At 39.7% G+C, this 23,278-nt stretch overlaps 1 protein-coding gene across 1 annotated transcript in view; it reads left to right on the top strand.

The window, feature by feature from the left end:
- The window catches only part of LAMA4 (laminin subunit alpha 4), a 140,788-nt gene extending 123,626 nt beyond the window's left edge, over positions 1-17,162 (top strand). Inside the window, exons 31-38 of the mRNA XM_079716722.1 lie at positions 4,460-4,647; positions 5,914-6,103; positions 6,844-6,999; positions 8,390-8,549; positions 10,519-10,649; positions 11,712-11,805; positions 12,281-12,400; positions 16,695-17,162. Of these exons, the coding sequence (XP_079572848.1) occupies positions 4,460-4,647; positions 5,914-6,103; positions 6,844-6,999; positions 8,390-8,549; positions 10,519-10,649; positions 11,712-11,805; positions 12,281-12,400; positions 16,695-16,840 (1,185 nt within the window). The 3' untranslated portion in view covers positions 16,841-17,162. The remainder of the gene's footprint in view (positions 1-4,459; positions 4,648-5,913; positions 6,104-6,843; positions 7,000-8,389; positions 8,550-10,518; positions 10,650-11,711; positions 11,806-12,280; positions 12,401-16,694) is intronic.
- The last annotated feature ends 6,116 nt before the right edge of the window (positions 17,163-23,278 follow it).

Genomic DNA, 23,278 nt, shown 5'->3' with positions numbered 1-23,278 from the left:
CTTGTTGCCCAATAGTATATTCTCAGCACAACAACCAGATCCTTTTAAACATGCCCTATCATGTTACTCCTCTGCCCAGAGTGGCCCCCCACTTCACTCAGAGTAAATGCTCAAGCTCCTACAGTGTCATAAGAGGCCCTATATTTTCCAGGCCTCTTTCCCTCACTCACTCTTCTCCTCCCATTGATCTCCTGGCTATTTCTAAAACAGGCCATGTACACTCCTGCCTAAGATCCTCACTTGAGCTTTCCTCTTGCCTGGACCACTCTTCCCTCAAATATCTGCATGGACAACTCCTTCACCTTCTAGGACTGCCCAACTGTCATCTGCTTAGTGAGCCCTACCTTAACCCCTATTTTATTTTATTTGTTTTTTTTAAATTGAAGTATAGTTGCTGTATATTATATAAGTTACAGGTATAAATATAGTGACTCACAATTTTTAAAGGTTATACTCCATGTATAGTTGTTATAAAATATTGGCTATATTCCCCATGTTGTATAATATATCCATGTAGCCTATTTTATACCTCATAGTTTGTACCTCTTATTTCCCTACCCCTATATTTTCCCTCCGCCTTTTCCTCCAACTACTGGTAACCACTAGTTTGTTTTCTATGAGTCTGCTTCTTTTTTTGTTATATTCACTAGTTTGTTGTATTTTTTAGATTCCACATATAAGTGACATCATACAGTATTTGTCTTTCTCTGACTTATTTCACTTCGCATAATGCCTCCAAGTCCATCCATGTTGCTGCAGATGGCAAAATTTTGTTCTTTTTTATGGCTGACTAGTATTCCATTGTGTGTATATATACCACATCTTTTTATCCATTCATCTGTTGATGGCCATTTAGGTTGCTTCCATATCTTGGCAATTGTAAACAATGCTGCTATGAACACTGGGGTGCATGTATCTTGTCAAATCAGAGTTTTTGTTTTTTCAGATATATGTCCAGTAGTGGAATTGCTGGGTCATATGGTAGTTCTATTTTTAGATTTTTGAGATACCTCCGTACTATTTTCCACAGTGGCTGTACCAATTTACATCCCCACCCACAGTGTAAGAGGGTTCCTTTTTCTCCACATCCTCACCAATTTGTGTTCTTTTTGATGATAGCGATTCTGACAGGTGTGAGGTGATATCTCACTGTGGTTTTGATTTGCATTTCCCTGATGATTAGTGATGTTAAGCATCTTTTCATGTGCCTGTTGGCTTTTGGCATTTCCTCTTTGGAAAGGTGTCTATTCAGGTCTTCTTCCTATTTTTTAATTGGGTTGTTTGTTTTTTCAATGTTGATGTATCTTAGCCCTTATTTTATACCCCAGCCCACCTCCTGCCTTCTACCACTACCACTGATCTTTTACCTTTTCCTAGCTGTTCTTTTTTCCATAGCACCTATCACATTTTAATTTATTATAGACTTTATTTATTATGGTTATTATGAGAGAGGCCTAATAGTTCATAAATGGACAATGCACAAATAATATACTCTTTATAGAAAAAGGCAGAAAGCTGTCCTGCAGAGAAAAAGAGAATGAAAGCAAACACTGAGAAAAACAAAGCTGAGATACCAGAAACATCCAGAAAAGGAGTACCTTAATTCTTCCTAGCTTTCCAATTCCTGATTCTTGCCTGTGGTAGGACCCCCACTACACTTTCTTTTCTTGGATTGTGGAAGATACTCCTATATACTTGTAACACATTTCCCTCTTTGTCTTAAGTAGCTCAACCAGTTTGGCTATAATCTGAAACAAAAGAATCTTGCTAAATTGAAATTGGTACCACCAGTTGGATTGCAACTAATAGACCTTCAGAGAAAGAAATTACACTGGTAAAGTCAGGTCTAGTGGGGTTTAGTGGGAATCCACACACACGTACCCATTTTAGGATAGTAAACTGAGTCTCTGTGTTATATGGTAGCAGAGCAATTGATTAAATTATAACTTTTCTTTTTTATTGTTATTCAGAGCATATATCCACAGAGGATTTAGGGTATTTGGTTGCCATTTATAAATTTTATTAATTTTTGCAGCAGACAAGAGACAGGTCCTAGTCCACGTATTCCCACAGTGAAGCAGAGAAAGGCAAGGCTGGTCAATTGAGACTCGTGATCCAACAAGCCCTGCTTTGCTGAGCCCCTGTCGTCTAAGTTACTGTCACTCTCCTCTCACAGCTAAGTGGATACACTGGTTGAGAAAAAGTGAGATCCTCTCCACTGGGATGGAGAGAATGAAGAATGGCCAGAGTTGGGGAAAGTCCCCGACCCCCACCAATCTCTCACCCGCACCCTCCATGCCATGTGCACACCATTTCCAGCTTTGTTCCTCAATGAGACAAAGGTGATCAATCTCCCATTATAAGGGTTGTTACTCCACTGGGGTTGGAATACAGTGTGGAGTCAGGGGAAATTTCCCAAGATACATTAGAGGAAAAGAGTCTCCCCGAAGGCCCACTCCAGCCCGTTCTGCCCACCCGTAGCTTGAAGCTATGGCCGTTATTTATAGGTGAGAGCCTGGGCCAACCAAAAACACATTGGTGACTGGATGTACTTCCTCCATCCAAGAGAGAAGGCTTGCTTCTGTAGCAGTGAATCAGGTTCTGAGTCCTGACAACTATGTGAGGAAGGGAAGAAGGGATGGTACAACCAGGTGGGCTTTTCTTTAGGACAGGTGAGTCTCTGAGCACCACTTCACTTTCTCCAATCTAACCACCACTGAGAGAGTTTCCAGTATCAGGACCCAACTTTAAGAGCCTCTGCCCTGAGAGCAGGGCACTGGCACAGCTGTCTGCCCTTTAATTCATTCATCTGCCCTCTGCCCACCATACCTGTATTTTGAGGGTAATTCTGGGATTTGCCTGGAACCCTGATTTTTTTTGGAGGTCTTATCTTTTGCCCATATGAGATTAAGAATTTTATTGTCAGTCTGTTCCAATCTGTATTATTATCTTCTGGAAATTCCACACTGCTTTGTTCGACTAGTAGAAAGCCTCATAGACTTCCAGGACTATTGTGGATTTATTTTTATGTGTATAGTTCTTCTGACATTTCAGTGGGAATTAGGGAGGAGAAAAACTAAATGTGTGCATTCATTCAACAATCTGAACCAGAAATTGTCTTTTCTCCTCTAATCCTGTGTCTCATCCTGACTCTTAGACTGTGTTCTCCAATTCTCCCTAGTGCCAAATATTTCCCCTCTCTCCACCCTTGCTTTGTTGCAGGATTTCTTCCCAAGTGGGTCAGATCAGGCCACTCCCTGCTTTTCAAACCTGAGTGTCTCCTCATCACCTAAAACACAAGACCCCATTCTTTACCAAGTCATCTAAGGTCCTTTCTGTCCAGCAACAACCTGTCTTCCAATTTGTTGTTTAAAAGCCTATTCTTCCAAATCAATTTTCAGTCCTTAAAAAACAGGAAGCATGTCTCACTCACCTTTCTATTCCCCACCACACACTGCCCATGGAAGGCACGCAGAAGCATTGATTTCTTTCCCCTTCACTCCTACCTATTAGGTACTCAATAAACATTTGCTTGAATAAATGAGTAGATGAATGCTCAGATTTACTTGCATGTACTTTTGCCTCAGAAATTGACTAAATGACCATTAAATATTAGTCTGTAGTTTCACAATTCTAAATTTTAAAATCAGTAGTGTAATTTTAAGAGCACAAGATAGTTTTTAAACATTGTTTTATATCCTGTCACATAGGTTTGCTACATATCACCAAAAATATTCTTAAATATTTTGAAGATGTTACTAAGTTGTTAACTTTTTATACAGGATGTGTAAATAGTAATATGTGTATTCAAGTGATATTGTTGCATATGATATGAGGATTTTATTGATTTGTCTCAGGGTTATTTTATTGCCAGCTTTTTCATTTTTCATCATTGATTAAGATGTGCATTTAGGACTTCCCTGGTGGTCCAGTGGTTAAGAATCCGTCTTGCAATGCAGCAGATGCTGGTTCGATCCCTGGTCGGGGAACTAAGATCCCACATGCCACGGGGCAACTAAGCCTGGGTGCCGCAACTACAGAGCCCACGTGCCACAACTAGAGAGAAGCCTGCACACTGCAATAAAGCAAAAAGGCCGTGCACTGCAACTAAGACCGAACGCAGCCAAAAAAAAAAAAAAAAAAAAAAAAGATGTGCATTTAATTTAAATCACAGAGCACTTGTCTCTATAGCTTCACTATCACAGACTAGAATTTTGGATTTGTTAACATACTCTGTTGTTGTTGTTTGTTGTTGTTACTGCTGCAGCTACTGCTGGCATTTGCTTATGGTGGTAGAGGAAGGAAGAGAGAGGCCTAGTATTTTATGAATGGAAAATGCACAAATAGTATACCCTTTAATTATTTATCATCATTATTAATGATAAGAAAATCAAAAATGAATTTTTGCTACTAGTATGTCAGTTTTGTCCCTTAAATGATTCATTGCCTATTCTTATAGGAAGGGAAAAGTAAGGATGCTCCTTCATGGGATCCCATTGGCCTGAAATTCCTAGAGAGGAATGTTCCGAGAGACTCTCACTGCCACCTTTCCAACAGCCCTAGAGCAATAGAGCACGCCTATCAGTATGGAGGGACAGCCAACAGCCGCCAAGAGTTTGAACACTTAAAAGAAGATTTTGGTGAAAAGTAAAGTAACATACTATCCTTTCAGAAACTTGATGCCATGGCTGGGCTGCATCCTTATTTGCCATATGTCATCCTTTTCCTATAATTTTTCTGTGCCAAATTAATCTTATTTGTTTATCATCAAAACGAATACTAAATAGTACATGATTCATACTGTGCAACAAATAACATTCTCTGTGACTTTCTTCCCAAAAGTAAGATGCATAAAACAGCATTCTCCTAGGAGTTTGCTGTACTTTATCAAAAAGAAAAGACAATCAAAGAAAGGAAGATGGGGTAAATTTTAAATGACTCATCATTTAACCTTGCTATCACCTTCCCTCCCCCATACAAATTGCGTTCAGATTGTAAATGGGAATGCATCTGAACTGCTGGAAGGTTAATAAGGAAAGACACTGAAAATACAAATGCGCTTGTATCTCTGTTGGCCCTCAAGCTATCTCTAAAGTTCATCACTCTTCCTGGTATTTCACAAATCTCCAGGTTATTTAGTATTATTGAAGATTTCTTTGTAAACTGCTAGCACCCAGATATTCTTATATAGGTCTTATATAGCTCTTTCAAACATTCATACAAGCAGTGCATTCAATAAGAAACTCCTAATGCCTTCTAATTTCCTGTTTTCCTAATGGGCAGAATCAGTATTTTGTATTCTTCAGGAAAAATTTAGAGTTAATCAGACTGGAAATTAGCCTCATAAATGTATCTTACCTATGGCCTAGAGCTAAATTTCTAGAAATTTTTATTTAATTTCTACACATTCTGGTAGCTGTTTTTAGCATGTGATATCCATCAATTAATTTTTACAGGGAGAAAATTGAATCTGTATTTTAGTACACAAATCGTATTGTTTCTATGCAAAATTATATATGCATATTAATTACTACTATTTTGTCCACATGAAGCTTCTTTAACAAAGATTTTTACTAAACTAATTGCAACCATATTTTAAAAGGAAGACATGAGATTATCCTTTACTGAAACAACACACCTGTTGTGTGAGGAAATGGAGAAGGATTTACATTTTTGAACTAGCAGTGCTTACCCGATACTCACTGATAATACTAAGAATGTTAGTATTCTAATTTAATCTTTAATCTAAAAGTATTCTATTCTAATCTTCTAATAATACTAATAATTAGAAGAATGTTGCTTGGGATTAGATCGAATGGCTTTATTCTTCCTTACACTCTGTTGCCTTGGGAAGTTAGAGATCACCCTCAGTCTCCTTTGACAGGTGGTAAGCTTTTTCTTCTCATTTTCCAGATCCCAGTTTTCCATTCGTCTGAAAACACGTTCCTCCCATGGGATGATTTTCTATGTCTCGGATCAAGAAGAGAATGACTTCATGGCTCTCTTCTTAGCCCACGGCCGCTTGGTTTTCATGTTTAATGTTGGCCACAAGAAACTGAAGATTAGAAGCCAAGAGAAATACAATGATGGTTTGTGGCATGATGTAAGTTGAAGGCAGAGAATATTATTATCAGCAAATGTCCACCACTGTCAAATGGACTGACACTAATACGCACCAGGGGTTTTTCTAGAAACACCCATTTAAAAATTCTGTTGCTATATGTTCAATTTCAAAACCTTCATTAATTCATTATAAAAATCTTGAAGCATATTATTTTAAAAGAAATACAGTCTGAGTATAATTTTTTTGACAGATCAATTTTTTTTTAGTGCAGTTATTTTAAACAAAAGATCAATGGCCAACATAAACCGAAGTTTGGTTTTTAAGGATATTTCGCTTGACTGGGTTATTTTTCCACTGCCTATAATGTTCTAAATTTTCAATGATTGCTGAGTGTGTCGTAGGCTAAGCTATGGAAGGTACAAAGTGAAGAGTATATCTGTTAGGACGACAGGATACAACAGGTAGAATAACCTAAATATCAAAGCAATTCAGTGTGTATATACTGGAAAGAGTAAGCAATGTCAGCTGCATTACAATTAATTATAATTAAATTTACAAGAGAGAGCATGTGGGCTGGCCAGCTGGGCAGAGCCTCATAGAGAACTCTGCTAAACATAAGCTGTATTCGGAAATTAAGCCTGTAACTTTAAATCAAGCGTTAAAGGAAGATACTCCTTCAGAGAAAGGACCACTTTTTTAAAGAACTTCTGTGGCATTGCAGTAGCACAGTTGGGAGGAGAGGCAACACAGCCTTCTCTATTGTCCTTCTCTCCATCCAGGTGATATTTATTCGGGAAAAGAGCAGCGGCCGACTGATAATTGATGGTCTTCGAGTCTTAGAAGAAAGTCTTCCCCCTACTGGAGCTACCTGGAAAATCAAGGGTCCTATTTATCTGGGAGGTGTGGCTCCTGGAAAGGCTGTGAAAAATGTCCAGGTAAGCCAGGCGTGACCAGGTAGAGCCATCGACCTTTAGAGCTGGAAGATCATTTAATCTAGCCCTCATTTTACGATTAGGAAACTGGCAAAAAATAAAACTGTAGTTTGGCTGGAGATGGGGTACATAAGTGGGTATTGTCCTGAGATTGTCTGTCCACCCTGTGACATTACAAAGCCCAGAGTGATCTTTTGATTCTAGGGTAGAGGTGAGATGAAAAATGTTTCAGAGATATAAACTGTCATGAAAAGTTATGTCTCAAGGAGATGCTTATTTGTTCAGCAAGTACCCATACTTTTAATCTTAAAAAAATACCCAAGAAAGAATTCCCTGGCGGTCCAGTCGTTAGGACTCAGTGCTTTCACTGCCACGGCCTGGGTTCAGTCCCTGGTTGGGGAGCTAAGATCCTGCAAGCCGTGCGGCACAGCCAAAAAAGAAAAAAAAAAAAAAAAACCCAAAAAAGAAAGCAAGTCATTCCATTATATCAATATATTATTGGATGAAAAAAGCCTTTCAGGCCCTTATGTAAACTATGATCTCATTTTCGTTTCTTACACACACACATACACACAATTTGTAAATGTGCAAGGAAATGTGGTTACCCCTGGGGAGACGTGAGGATATAGTAGAAAACAACAACAACATTATTTTTGTAATTTAAAAGTTTAAAATATTGGACCTTTAAAAATTATCTAGCAATAAAGGAATGTATCAAAGGACTAAGTTTTTTAACATAAATATAGATTTGACTTTAACACAAAGAATTAATATACTTCTAAGATCCGTTAATATATGTGGATAAAGCAAAAAAGGGGGAAAATGTTCATGTTTAATTAGATTTTAAGTAAGTACCCCCAATTCCATGATAACTTCTTTAAAAGAAAGATTTCCAAAGCAGTGTGAAATCAGTTATCTCAAGTGGCCCGTGTTTCATGTTCTGTAGTATGATAAATGCTCAACCACAAAACAATGAAGCAAGCTTTCTGCTGTTTATTTAACCATGGTAGATTTAACAGTTAAGAACTTTGCTAGCCCTCATCAGCATTAGGTGATCTAGGGCACAGCTGTTCTTCTTGAAGAGAAACAAACGAGGATATTTCTGATGTTCAATTTGAAAACCACAGCTGCAATTTACCTTGTCTTGAAAAACGTAAAAATTTTCCTTACCTTAATTACGGTAGGCTGTCATTATCAAATACAAAATTCCAGCTTCAAAGAGCTAGTTATAAAGCAACTACCTGGAAAACTATTGATCATTCAGATAGCTAAGATAAATAAGGCAAGAAATTACTTGGTTTCTCTCTGGACTCAGATCCCTTCATTTTGTTTCCCTTTGGTACGTCTGTGAGTGTTGAGAAAATGGATTTTAAGAAATGTCTTCTTCTCTCAGATAAACTCAGTCTACAGCTTCAGTGGCTGCCTCAGCAATCTCCAGCTCAATGGGGCCTCCATCACCTCTGCTTCTCAGACATTTAGCGTGACTCCTTGTTTTGAAGGCCCAATGGAAACAGGAACATACTTTTCAACAGAAGGAGGATACGTGGTTCTAGGTAACAATGACTTACGTTAAAACATGAATCATGAAATACTTCTTTCCTAGAGGTGGCTAACAGGGATATTGGGCCCAAAGATAAAAACCAGAAAATCTAACTCACTTAGCCCTAGAAAATGGCCTCTTTCCATGAGGACCACCTTTCTCCTCTCCTACCCTCCAAACTAGACACATGGACCGTGCCCATCCCTGTTTGCTTTCCCCAGCCAGTGCTTCTCCACAGCTGCCAAACCTCTGGAGGTAGACCATCTTAGCCCCTTTAGAATTTCCTGTGCTGCACCATGGTCTAACCTGTGTTGGCTCTTGGCCACCTCAGTCTCTAGGTCTTTCTCTGCTCCCTCTAAGCATCACCCATTGTTCCTACTAAGGAAAGGTCCACTTCTTCCCCTTGCCAGCAACTCTAGCAGACAACACTATCCTAAAAACATTTTATTTCTGGATTTTTATTCTCCTCAACTCTTACTCTCTCACTCATTCAACAAAGTTTTTATTGTGTGCCTCTGCTATGACAGTCCCTATGCCAGGTGATGGAACATAATAGTTCTAAAAATAAATAAATAAAATCCTGGGACCTCCCTGGCAGTCCACTGGTTAAGACTTCGCCTTCCAATGCAGGGGGTGTGGGTTCGATCCCTGATCAGGGAGCTAAGATCCCACATGCCTCGTGGCCAAAAAACCAAAACATAAAACAGAAGCAATATTGTAACAAATTCAATAAAGACTTTAAAAAATAATAATAAAAGTAGCATCAATAAATCCAAAAAATAAATAAAATCCTAAACAGACTGCACACAATCACCATCCAATCCATTCCACCAACATTCTATAGAGCAACCATTAGGTGTGAGGAAGGTACCAGGACAGGTGCTGGGAAAGAAGATAGGAGAAGGGTATAAAACCACATGTTCCCTGCCCTCAACATCCCCTGAATAAAGACATTACAGTGCAGCCAAGTATTCCTTCTTAAACCGCCCACATGTCCAATAGAATAACCAGAGGTAATATATCCTCTCTTTGTCTAGCTCATGATTTTACTTTCCTTTCTCCTCCTTTATCCCTACTAAAACACCTACAGGCACATTTCTCAACCCTTCATTGAATTTCGGTGATAAGAACTCAAAAGACTTGGACAGCCTGAAAAGCATAGCAACCTGCACAATTTATGTTCTCAATAAACATTAGTTAATAGCAGGAAAAATTAAAAAGTTATCTATGAGGAGACACGTCAAGTGAACATTATTAAGATGCCCAGGTTTGCAATGAGTCTCTTGGAGTGAACACAGCTAGTCTTAAGAAGAATTCATTTTCTTGCATCACTGCAATAACAGCTCCTAACTGCTTTTGCTGCTCTCACTTTGTTTTTCCTCCCAAATGCTCTGCAGCACTGGCACCAGTTACTTTTTAAAGAATTATTTTAAATACAGATCTGATCAAGTCAGCTCCCTTGCTCAGTGACTACAAAGTCAAGTCTGCCTTCCATACTGGAGCACTAGAGCCCTTCCCAGTGTGGCTCCCACCAGCCTTCCCCATTCACCTTGCCTCCCTCTACCCTTGCAGGGGACAGTCCAGCCACACTGGCATCCACAGTGCTCTCCAAATGTTCCAGCCTCTGTACTTGGGTTCAGACGACTCACTCTTCCCAGTTTGCTCTTTCCTCCTTCTCACTTTTGAAATATTAAATGGTCCTGCTAGTTGGAATCAATTTCTCCTCACCTGTGCTCACATAGCCATGCTGTGTTTTCAGCAAGCTGTTTCCTCCCCAGGCCCCAGAGCAGGAGTGGTGTGCTAGTTATCTCAGACCCTCACGGAGCTTTCCACAGTGTGTTTGACACAGAAAACAACACTTTCTGCTTACCTATTGAAAAGTGCATCAAACTTTCAAAAACAAGTACAAAAACCTGCAATCAAACCATGGTTACAAAATTTAGGTTGCTGTTCTTGAGAACTAATAGTATTTCTCTCCATAGATGAGTCTTTCAATATTGGATTGAAGTTTGAGATTGCATTTGAAGTCCGTCCCAGAAGCAGTTCTGGAACCCTTGTTCACGGCCACAGTGTCAATGGGGAGTACCTAAATGTTCACATGAAAAATGGGCAGGTAGTGTGTTAAAAATTGTCTTAACAGTCTGTCTCCTGTGATCTTGGATTCTGGATATGAAGCAGATTTATTTCACAGAATTATTTCATCAATCTTTCCTAACTGGGGGAAAGAACAAACAACAGGGAAGGTACAACATAAAATTAAAACGCAAGCAATATTTGGATTCAGATTCATATGTTGGGAATTGATTTGATTAGAGCAAAGAGCCATGAAATTGTGGTAAAAATCAATAATTAAAAGGTTTTAACAAAAGAATCGGAAGAGAAATTTTTTACAACAAATGGAAGCAGCTAACATGTTCAACTATCAAAACCAACAAGTACTAAAACATCTCTCTATAATCTATATGCATATCATATTTTCAACTACTAAAAACAAAAACTTCTGTTATAATTAAACACCACTTTCATCCTTAAATAATATTACTAAAGAACATTCATGAGAGCACTCAAATAAATATGAAGCATATTTTCAATGATGTCCCTAACTTAATATAACTGATTTTCATTTGAGTTCCCGTATAGTCTATTAAACCATATAATAATAAAACAAATCCTTATATGGTGCTTTACTGTGTGTCAGATACTATTCCAGTTGCTTTATATGGATTAACTCATTTAATCCCCCCAAGAGCTCCATGAAGTAAGTATTATAGTTATCACCCTTATTTTGCAAATGAGAAAACATGGCACAGAGTGACGTAAGTGGGAGCGCTGGGGTGGGAACCCAGGCAGTCTGGCCCTTAGAGTCCATGCCCGTCATCTGTACCTTAGCCTGCCTTGTACAACACATTTCACCTTTAAACTGAAAGGAATTCATTGTGTTGTCTTACTGTTCCTCTGCCGCCTCTTCTCTCCTGTGCCATTATTTTGTTCTCTCTCAGGAACAGTTTAAACTTTCTGTAGCCTACTAAAGAGTGACCCCTTGCGCTCAAATTGCAAAGCTAATCACGTCTGGATGTTAAAAGTTCTGCTCCCCTGTGGTAAATGTAAGAAATCTCATTTTATCACAATGAGGAGAAATGAAATTAAATTCCACAATGTGCCTTGTCTTTTGCAGGTCATAGTGAAAGTCAATAATGGTATCAGAGACTTTTCCACCTTAGTGACACCCAAGCAGAGTCTCTGTGATGGCAGATGGCACAGAATTACAGGTGAGAAAAGCTTGAGTGTCCTGGGTTTCCTTAATAAAGTGAGCCTACACACCCACCTGTGGCATGATCGCTTGGCAGAACTTAGACTATAACTTATATGACAGAATAGGTAATAGATGACAGTCTAAAAGTGGCCAAGAAAAGAGAATCAAATGTAACTGTACTAAAATGTGTATATTGAATCCACATGTGATTTGAAAAAATTAATGCTGCCAGAATAGTCTTTGGGAATTGTTTAAATAATGCATACCTTATGGAGCATAAAAGTAGCAGAAAGAGGATCCTAACTATTATCCCTTTCAAAGGAAAATGTTAGTTATTTTTTGGTTAGACATTGGTGTTTTCAGTGATTAGAGGAAAGTGTATGGTTTATTCTGGAATAAATAAAAGCCATTACTGTAATGAATTATTACCTTTCATGTGAAAATTAATCACTTCAGTGTCACTTATGACCACTCTTTTCCCTGTATTTCAGTTATTAGAGATTCAAATGTGGTTCAGTTGGATGTAGACTCTGAAGTGAACCACGTGGTTGGACCCCTGAATCCAAAGCCAGTTGATCAAAGGGAGCCTGTGTTTGTTGGAGGTGTTCCAGGTAAGAGTTATTTAAAAATGACAAGTTTCCAAATCCAAAAAGACATTAAGTTCTCATAACTGTTATTATACTATTAAGAATTGAGCTATGTATTTTCATAATTCACCTAATAACTCAAAGGATTTTATATACAATATCCTTTCATAGGAAAAAGTGTACTGACAATTATGAAACCTTATCCAAGGATCAAAACAAAGTAACACATAAGAACTACACCACAGCATTCTAACCAGTAGATAACTTCTCTCCCTCTGCTGTATCTGCTTAATTTTTTTCTCTTCACTTTACATACCCTCCTCACATACACACAGTGAAACACACTCTATCTTATCTGTGACACAAAGAAAACTCATACACTATTGCTGCTCTAGGATCTGAGAAAGAACCTTGGAGGACTAAAAGTTTGCGGATAGTTGCTTCTCTTCCACACTAAGAGAGAATACACAGTTCTTCCCGACCAGGACTAGTTTGAAATGTGAAAACAGCTGCAGACCAGGAGTTCTGTTGTTCCTATGTAGTCACATTCCCTGAGAGGTTCCCAGCTGCAGTTCTGTAAACATCATCAGTGACATCACTGCTGTCATCTGCCAAGAATGGTGTATAATCCAGGATGGTGATAGGACACTTATGGACCCTCCACAATTACTTTAAACCTCTGAAGCAGGGACCATGGCCTTATGTTGAAAGTGATTGTTTCACACACTTCATTAACTTGGAAAAACTGAATGATAAAGGTAGCAAGAGGGAAAAATCAAGCTTTTACATCTGGAATTTGGTGGGGATTTTAAGGAAAAACTTAACATGGCTTTACCTTGCATCCTAACTAGACTATTTTAGACTGACCCATGTAAAGGCAAATAATGCTTTAATTAAGAGAGTGAGAAAGATTAAGCATCCAGTCTTGCGTACTCAAAAATAGTACCAACAAAGCACTCTTCCGCTTTGTAATATGAATTTTTCAAATACCAGTATAGACAATAACAGTAACTCACTGATGAAATATTTGAGACCCTCAAAAAGCAATGCTGCTTCTCCTTTGCTCCCACTGTCCACTCCCATCTCCATTCCTCAGTCCTCCCCTCCTGCTCCAGGCTTCGGTCCTGAAAGAAATACTGGCAGTGGGCTTCCCTGGTGGCGCAGTAGTTGAGAGTCTGCCTGCCGATGCAGGGGACATGGGATTGTGCCCCGGTCCGGGAAGATCCCACATGCTGCAGAGCGGCTGGGCCCGTGAGCCATGGCCACTGAGCCTGCGCGTCCGGAGCCTGTGCTCTGCAACGGGAGAGGCCACAGCAGTGAGGGGCCCGCGTACCGCAAAAAATAAAAAATAAAAAAAATATTTAAAGAAATACTGGCAGAGACCACATTGCACTTCATGCAGGTACAGTGTGGAAGATGTGTCCTATCAGTTCCTCCATTTCAGCACATTGCTTTCTTCCCGGAAATCACAGCGTAGTTTAAAATATTTCACAGGTTCCCAAGGGCCTACAGGATCAAAGTCAGCCTGGCATGCAAGGTCCTGATCATCTGCCCCCCCAACCCCCGCCTTGCCCCTGCCTCTGGGGCCTCCCCCTACCTTCTGGGACTTGCAGTCCTCTGGATGTTCAATGATGGTCTCTTTGCTCCAGGCCTTTGCACAAGTGCACAAGACATCAGTTTCTGGAAGATGTTCTTCTTTCTTGCCTTCCCTAGTACCTTTTCAAGGAACTTCTCCCACTCTTCCCCCAACTTTACTCCTATTGACCTTGAGGATCCAGCTCAGACTTTTTACACACATGCCCCCCTCCCACTAGAGTGTGCTATGCATATCACCTTTGTGGCACTTTTTGCAGAATATTGTTGAAGCTAAATTGTACACTCCTTGCTGCCAGAGAACACGACTTCAACACACAACAAATATGTATTGAGTGTCTATTAAGCACTGTGCTAGGCTCCAGGAGATGAACAAAACAAGCGTGGGCTCATGGAAGTTATGGTATTTGTTCTTTACTTTGCACCCAGAGTGCTTACTATATCAAACAAATATTTGGCTCTCATTCAAACAAATATTTGTCTCTCTGATTTGTGTTTGTTTTCAGAGTCTCATCCCAGCATTACACACTGCCGTCATCTCTCACTATAAGACTTGCTAAGCTCTACAGACTGGGTGGGAAAGATATACCTGAAGCCAAATTCTGCCTGCCTGAGACATGCAATGAATAGCAAATTTTAGCTAATGAGCCAACACACAGGAGCTAGCAGGGCATACCCACCAGCCCACTGCACCACTGCAGCCTTTAATTCCATCTATGAATCATGCCAGCAAGCCTAGAACAGAAGCAATTATAATTTAAGCGGAACATCATTAATCACATAATTTTGAGCTGTTCGAGATTAATTCCACTAAAATCACATCAGAAACTGGGGCATGAAAAAGAATAACTAAAGGAAATTAGGCATAAACAAAACCCCTATATGCACTGAAATCTCTTAGAATCCCAAGCAGTTCTCTTATACCAGGCAGAACCCTGGTAACACATTGTTTCTATCAATAAAAAGTTAATGCATTGAAATTCAATGAACTTTATACCAGAAAATTCAACTTCATTGTATGATCATTTAAAAATCAAAATTAGAAGTTAATTTTTTGAGTTAAGGACCATTCATTCCTGTACTGAAGATCCTGCATTATTCTGTATATAGTCAAGCTTTCAACCTGTGGAATGTTTGCTCTTAAAATCATGTGTTGATTTTATCAATCAATTACTTAAGGTTCTGGGGCACTTTATTGTCACTACTGCAATAAATTGTGTAGTGAATTATGCAGACCATAATTTCTACATGAACTATTTCCTCTAGAATTTGTCCCCCATGAACCAAAGAGTGGTAAGCTTGGGCAGAATCAAAATCCATGTTCTAAAACTAGTGTCCAAAATGAACAGAAGAAATAGATGTTTCTACTCCTTACATTCTTTCCTGTTCATCTTTATTCTGATGATGAAGTACACTGAACAGGCTTGAAGAATATATATAGTCATACTAATCTAGAGACAAAGGGAATTGATCTCTTAGGCCCCTTCCAAATCTAAGACTTGATAATTATCATTCTAAATATGAAATGTTATTTCCATGATTTATTTTCAATACAAAGCTTCTGCATATTCTTAATCTACATTGCTTGGAAAACTTATTACAGCTGCTTGATGGTATTTAATTTGCTGTCCTTTTTTTTTTTTTTTTTTTTTTGTGGTACACGGGCCTCTCACTGTTGTGGCCTCTCCCGTTGTGGAGAACAGGCTCCAGACGCACAGGCTCAGCGGCCATGGCTCACGGGCCCAGCCACTCCACAGCACATGGGATCTTCCCGGACCAGGGCACGAACCCGTGTCCCCTGCATCAGCAGGCAGACTCTCAACCACTGCGCCACCAGGGAAGAAGCCCTGCTGTCCTTTTTTATCTTCCCTCCTGAGTTACTGATTTCTAAGTGTTTCCCATCTTTTATCTGCTACTGCTCACATAGCTGTTTTGTACATAATAATAAGCTTTCACTAAATGGATTTTAATTTCATGATATTTCTAAGCTCTCTAAATTGCTTTAAATTATATTGCTTCTATCATCTCAACACACTTAATTGTGTCTGTACAATTAATAAGCATCAAGGCTTCTTCTAGATCTCTAATTAAGATAATGGGAGAAAATTCCCCTGGCATACCCCAGGGCACCTGTATCCACACAAAGACTAGGCTAGTTATCCTATTTATAGTTCTTAAGCCCTGAGCTCAGAAAAATTAAAATTTAGTTTATTTGAATTCATTATTTTCTCATTATATTTTATGAGCTTGGCAAAAATGTGGAGGATTAAGGATGAAGGGTAATGATACAAATTAAACAGAAACATTAACCAATTCCAAGAAGAGTTTGGAAGCTAAATTTTCTTTCCTCTGTCTCAGTAAAGCACACAAAATAAGTGAGGCCCAGGTGAAATTAACTCTGAAAAGCATATGTAGATCCCGAAAATTCACTGCTGAGGCTTTACTTGTAAGTGGTAAATTTCAATGGTAAATACACAGCTGAATTGTACTCTGAAATTTGGTCATGGAAAACATGGCAAAACTTTAAAATTACTACATGTTCATATTACTTCAAAAGCAGATAATGTTTCTGAGAAAATGTGTAAATTATTACTATATTCCGTCTTTGACATGTAAATCATCTTGATAATGTGAGCGGTTATGATGTATATTTTTGCCACAAAGTAATATTTGGGCTTGGAACGCCTCAACTGCAGTCTTTGTGTTCATTTCTTTCTTTTTCCAGAGTCTCTACTGACACCACGCTTGGCCCCTGGCAGACCCTTCACAGGCTGCATCCGTCACTTTGTGATTGACGGGCGCCCAGTGAGTTTCAGTAAAGCAGCCCTGGTCAGCGGTGCCGTGAGCATCAACTCCTGTCCAGCAGCCTGACACAGCAGAGCTACTCAAGTACAAAGTTCTTTAGAGCACTGAAAGAAACACAAAGCCAGCCAAGAGGAGTGGCAGTTCTTCCTCTTGGTAGAAGCTTTCATCTAGTTGAGCAGGACTTAAATGAATCATCAGGGACTGGATGTTTATTATTTCTTATTTGGATTCTTACACCTTGGATCCAAAATGTCTGCCATGGATAACAATCAAAGGAGCGTTAAACTTACCTGTATTGTATTACTTCCTGCTGGCGAAATTACTGTTCCTGTGTCTAATAAAATAGAAGGGATTCTAAATAAACACTGGCACACATTTTTAAAGCGTGGCTAGATTCTCAGATTCATCTTTCATTTAGGTAAGATAACATTCAGCCTATACCAAAATATCTTTGGTATACTTTCTTTATTTGAAAAGATTTACTAATTAACATAAAATCTAAAATTAGATTATAGATTTGCTTTTAGCACTTTTGTTTGGTCTATCAGTATAGCAAGAATATTTTAGTTTTATCAAGGTTTAATAAAGTAAATTTCTAACAAATTATCAGAAAATGGTAATATAATGTGTTTCCAGGAGAGAAAAAAAAGAAAGCCTCAATCGAATAAATGCCTACTTTTTTTCCTTTCTTCCTTAAAAGAAAAATAAAATTGTGCATGAGGGGAGGTTCTTGTAGGATATTGTTACTGTGTGTTCTGTAGGAATCATGAAGGACATTATAGCAAAGAGAATAAGACAAAGTCATACAATTCCACTTAAAAGTATAAAAGTCCTTTTATTAAAAGTTTTTTCCCCCACATACCTGCAAAACAACTAGTCTTATTTCTAAAATTTTATAATCATTTTTAGGTAATATATATTAATAAAGTCTAGAAAAGGAAAAAATAGGCTTGACTAGCTGGCAGAATATTAAAATATAGAGACTGAAATAAAAGAATTATACATGAAAAGATAATCAACAATGAAGACAAAATGAGAAAATAGACCCTCATATCAACAGGATTGAAGATACGTAAGAGGAGTGACTTTTGGGGTATGGGGAGGGAGTATAAAGTATTTTGAGGAATTACTAAGGGAATAAAATAATCTCTTACATATATATGTAATTATTTACATTCCCCTACTACCCTCATGTCTCAGGTACATTAATAATAATGATGAAGATCAACAAAAATAGCTAATAGCTATTCATAGAGGACTTACTAAGTGACAGCCTCCACAATAAGCTAAATTAAAGCAGATTTCACTTGATCATCACACTAATCCTATGAGGTAGCATTTGCAGATGAGAAGCCTGAGATTTAGAACGGTTAAATACCTCGCCTGCTGTCATTCAGCTAGACTGAGGAGCCAGAATTGGAAATAGGACTGCTGCCCGCCTCCAGGGGCAGTATGACTGTCCCCTTGCTTCCTGCCCCCAGGGGACTGTCTGCCTTCAGGCCAACTCTCAACTGGTCTCTAAAGCTGGAGTCACAGACTCAACCACCTATACAGCCAGAGAGGTATCATAAAGGAGTGAAGCTGGTGGGGTCTGACTGAGAAAATCAAAAGGGCCAGAATTTCCAAAAGAAGCTGGAAATGTGAAATTTGAGGGGCTTGAAATGGCCTGATTTTTCAGTTAGTAACTAATTAAAATTAAAACAACAGCAATCACAAGAGCAAAATACTGGGCTGACCAAACAACCTTCTGAGAGCTATGGCCTCTCTCAGCCTATGTGGCTTCTGAGCTAAAGACTCTGGATCCAATAGTCTAGGGCCTTAACCAGTACAAATTGGACCAATGCTTAAAACACACTAAGCCTTCACAGTCCTCCCTACAATAGACCCAAGATGGAGGCAGTAGCTCTGAAACAGCCTGCCATTTTCTTTTCCAAGAGATTTTCCTGAGACATCCTAGAGGGCCATTCTATGCCCTTCATTCTCAGCAGTGGCCCAGACCCTGGCTGGACCTCCAGTAGCTACAGCAAGTGTGTACGCAGACTCACGTATATGCAGACTAAAGCCACAAAAATTCTTCTACCTTCTCTGCAATTTACAGGGCCACTTCTTTGCAGTTATTATTTCACATTCTTATGCTCAGCAAGTAAGAATCTACTGACCCATATCTGCTGACCCTCTTAACCACACAATGACCTTCTGAAACCTTGAATTTACCATTTATAAGAGCTTGATTCAGTTCTTAGATGGGACCCCATCTTCTCTCAACTTCTGTCTAGGCAGAAAGAAGTATGATTTCCTTTCTTTTAGTTAATCATAGTATATTGGAACTTCATACATAGAAATATAGATTGGATGTTCAGAGTAATTTTGACTAGTTGTCATTCATGGCCCCTGCCAGTTCAGAGCACCTTGGAAATCAAGAGGCCTCCCATAGCCCCAGTTTGAAGAAGCAGCCCTATTTGGGCCTGTATCCCACTTCCTCCTCTCATGGCCACAGCTGATTGGGTGAGGGCACCATCCTATTGCATTCCAGTGAAGCAACATCCCACTATCTGGTGGTATGAAAAGATGAGTTCCAAAAACTGAAAATTTTCTCTTGAAATGGTGAATTGGGAAACACAGAATCAAGCCCATAGCAATAATAGCTGAAGCCAAAATGATCTTACCTAGAAGAATGGTTTTAAGTGTTTACCATACACATTTATAGACACATACTTCCCATTCTGTAAACATAGAATAATATATGTCCACCTACCCTCTGTCCAGTAAGAACCACCTCAGTTCTCAGTGCACAGTTTGTAAGGGGGCATCTCAGAAGACACTGGGCTATTTCTGTTCCCTGGGCTTCCACTTCCTTGTACATAGCATGGTAGTAGAGGGTGTTAAGTAGGGTCTTTGCTTACCTTAATTGGTGACTACAGCCTATAACTAGGACCATAAAGCAGTAAATACACATTTTAGGTTCACCAAACTTTGAGGTGTGAAGCCAATCCCTTCTCTTCAGGACTGGCTCAAGTCATTTCAGTATAACCAGCAATGTAAAACCACAATGCCCCCAACACACTACATACACATCACACACACACACACACACACACACACACAGTCTGTATAAAGGCAACAGAAGAGGCACTGTCCAGAATGTAAGTTCCACGAATTTTTGTCTGTCATCCAATGATGTGTTGTAAGAGCCTAGAACAATGCCTGGCATGTAGGTATATGCTCAATAAATATTCTTTGAGTAAATTTCAGGAAAGCCAAGTTTCCATAAAAGTTACCCCCTCATCTCACCTCCCAAGGCAATCACTTACAAAGTGCCTGGCAATCTTCAGAAAGGAAAAAGTGAAACTGACTTCTCCACTTGGGATCCCCTGAGCCCCAGGGATCTCTGATTTGCCTGAAGATATGGAGAGAAGACTAGGGGAAAAAATGGCATAGCTGATCAGAGAGACAAGAAGCATTCCCTCAAGTCTTTGGTAACCTTTCAAGTCCTGAAAAGTAGAGGAAAAGATTAGCTACCATGGATAAGGCCACTCAATTTATAAACTTCACAACACCAGAGGACACCATTTGCAGAGGATACTGCTAGGGGGCAGGATGGGGTGGGCAGAGCATAGATGAGTTTTAGGGGTGAAAGCCTGCTAATCTGCCAAATCATGTGACAGATGATTCCCCTTAGGTTAAGTTTTACAGGCCATGTACTTCATTCATCTTTTACATGCTATTTTCCTTCCATCCTTCCTTCCTTTTACAGGAGTAGTCTGCATAATTTTCAATGATGTTTTTCTCTTGCTCACATTTAACATATAAAATTTTGCCCAATCTATTTGCTTGCTCCAATACTATTGCACCCCCAAATCTCACAGCTTTAGCCAAAAACCTTTTTCTTGTTAACACTGTGGAGAGCCTGCTGTTCAGCTGGTCCCCACTTGCCTCTCCCGGGTTTGGCTAGGATTAGCAGTACTCCACATTTCAACTGAGATGCAGATTCAGATCTGATCCACATGTCTTCATCATTTTGGAAACAGCAGCCACCTGAGGTAGTTTTTCTTACGAAAAATAGCAAAGACCAAGAGGCAAAAGCATGCAAGCACACCTAAAACCTTTGATACCTGATATCATTCCACTGGCCAAAGCAAGCCGCCTGACCAATAGGACAAAGACGTATATACTCTGCCTACCCCGCTATTCCAGGAGGTACTGCACAGTCATGTGCAAAGGGAGAGAGTAATGAATTCAAAACAATACTCCAATCTACCATACTCTGCTATTCTGTGGGTAAATTCTCCTTGACTTCTTTCCTACTTATCTGAAATCTGCTCTTCCACTCACAGCTAGAGTTTGAAAGGTACATCATATTTTCTTTTTCATTGTGTTTTTATCAGAGGAGGTGTATCAGAGAGAATTCCACGAGAGCTGTGTGGAGCCTTCTGGGTGGCCTGCGTTCTGCTTGTTCTTCTGAAAGTTTGTTGAATATTTTAAATGAGGTTTCAGTCCATCTAATTAGGAGTGCATTCAACTTTAGGAAATGTTCAGATATATGACTTCAAGGTGGACTCCTGGAAAGTATAAACTCTAAAATGTTTTTTCTGCTTCTACTGAAGTCCTAAAGTGGCTGGTAGGTAAGGTTCTACCTTGACTCTCAAGCAGAATTTCCTCTCAGTCTGATTCTCCCCAGACTGAAGTTTTTAATGAGACTTGTTAGAACTTTCTTAATTTAATTCTGTTCCCATGTATGACCTCTAGGGAGTCATGACTAGGACCTAACCACTGCATGAAGGGTAGAGCTCTGCAGAGGCCAGAATACCAGATGAGCTGGCACCATAGCTCACAGATATAGATCTACTCACAAACTGGACCAAGCTTTGCAAATTTTAGAAGCCCCAGACTTTAGGACTTTAATGTTAAGACCTAAGTGAAGTGTTAGGGGAACCTGACTGCACCTCTAACACTGACTCCATGCTCACTAATAAGCAGTTAAGAGTAAAATCCAGCAAATGCAAAAAATTCTTGACTAAAAGTTACCTATTAATCATAAGATATGTGAGTAATAAGGTGAAAAATATCTAAATGGAAATGTGGGAAAGCCTCAGCCTCATAAACCACCCATTGCAACTTCAAACTTACCAGATATCAGAGATATAGTTACAACTATTATTTGTATTGGTAAGGGAATAAGGTGTTCCAAACAATCGAATATTACAATTCCTATTACCACACATTAGTTGCACATGTAATTTTAACTTTTTTTGGTGGGGGGAGGCTTCCTAGTATTTTGTAGTTCCTCAGAATTTTTGTGGAAAATATTAATTTGGGGCTTCCCTGGTGGCGCAGTGGTTAAGAGTCTGCCTGCCGATGCAGGGGACACGGGTTCGTGCCCCGGTCCGGGAAGATCCCACATGCCGCGGTGAGGCTGGGCCCGTGAGCCATGGCCGCTGAGCCTGCGCGTCCGGAGCCTGTGCTCCACAACGGGAGAGGCCACAACAGTGAGAGGCCCGCATACCGCAAAAAAAAAAAAAAAAAAAAATTAATTTTACAAAAGAAGTGCTTGAGTTTTTAATTGAAATCTGGTCTAAATTAATCAATAAGAGTTTACAGTATTTTTCAATGTTTGAAAATTTTAGGAGTTGGTCGTTTTCAGGAATACCTGATTTTTCCATCTCCTCCTCCTTTGTCCCACCTGAACACTGTACATAAATAAAATGCCTAGTTTTAATTTCATCTCTTCCATCAGACTTCTATTTACTTGTCCACGTTCTCATCCATTGAATCCTATTACACTTAGCGCCACAAAATCGTCACAATTTTTTGAGTATTTCGTGTGTATCGTCTTCAATCAGATTGTAAGCCTTCTGAAGCTGGATCTATGTCTTAATTTCTTTTGAATCCTGCAGAGGGCCTAGAAGTTAATGTTGGGAGCATACAGCTTCAACATACACTGGTTGGGCCTCTGAAGCGCCATTTTTGTCAATCTGTATAACCACCTAGTTTCGGTTGTACCCTGACACGTCTATTTGTCTGGGGTTTCTTTGTGCTCATCGACACTGTTTTCTATTAGAACAAAGGTCTTGTTGAATAGATTGACGCAGCGTCCGGAGGAATCGGAATGAACGGAATTTGACCCGCCGCCCCAGGTATTGAGACTGTAAACGAAGACTGAACCTCTGATACATCATGAACAGCTTTAAAGACACACGTTTTAAAATCCCACGCCAAAGCCTAGTTTCCCGCCAGTGGCCCCGGCCTCCGGAGCTGCAGTTGCTCAGATGTTTACAGGGCAGCGAAGATCTGCAGTCGGGAGGACCAGTCGCTATGGTAACGGTGAGACGCAAGCGCACTTGCGCGGCCTTCGGACGTAAAATCTTAGCCTGAAACTAGAGCAGAGAGGAGCTACGGCAGCGACTTGCGGCAGCAGCGTTACTTACGGCCGCCCCGCCGCTTCGGAGAGAACCGTTGGTGGGCAGGAAATACGCAGGTCGGCGCGGGCTCCTGGATGGAGCGGGA

The sequence above is a fragment of the Hyperoodon ampullatus genome, assembly GCF_949752795.1.
Source record: "Hyperoodon ampullatus genome assembly, chromosome: 12".
NCBI lineage: Eukaryota > Metazoa > Chordata > Mammalia > Artiodactyla > Ziphiidae > Hyperoodon > Hyperoodon ampullatus.
This window is presented reverse-complemented; position numbering and strand designations above follow the sequence as displayed.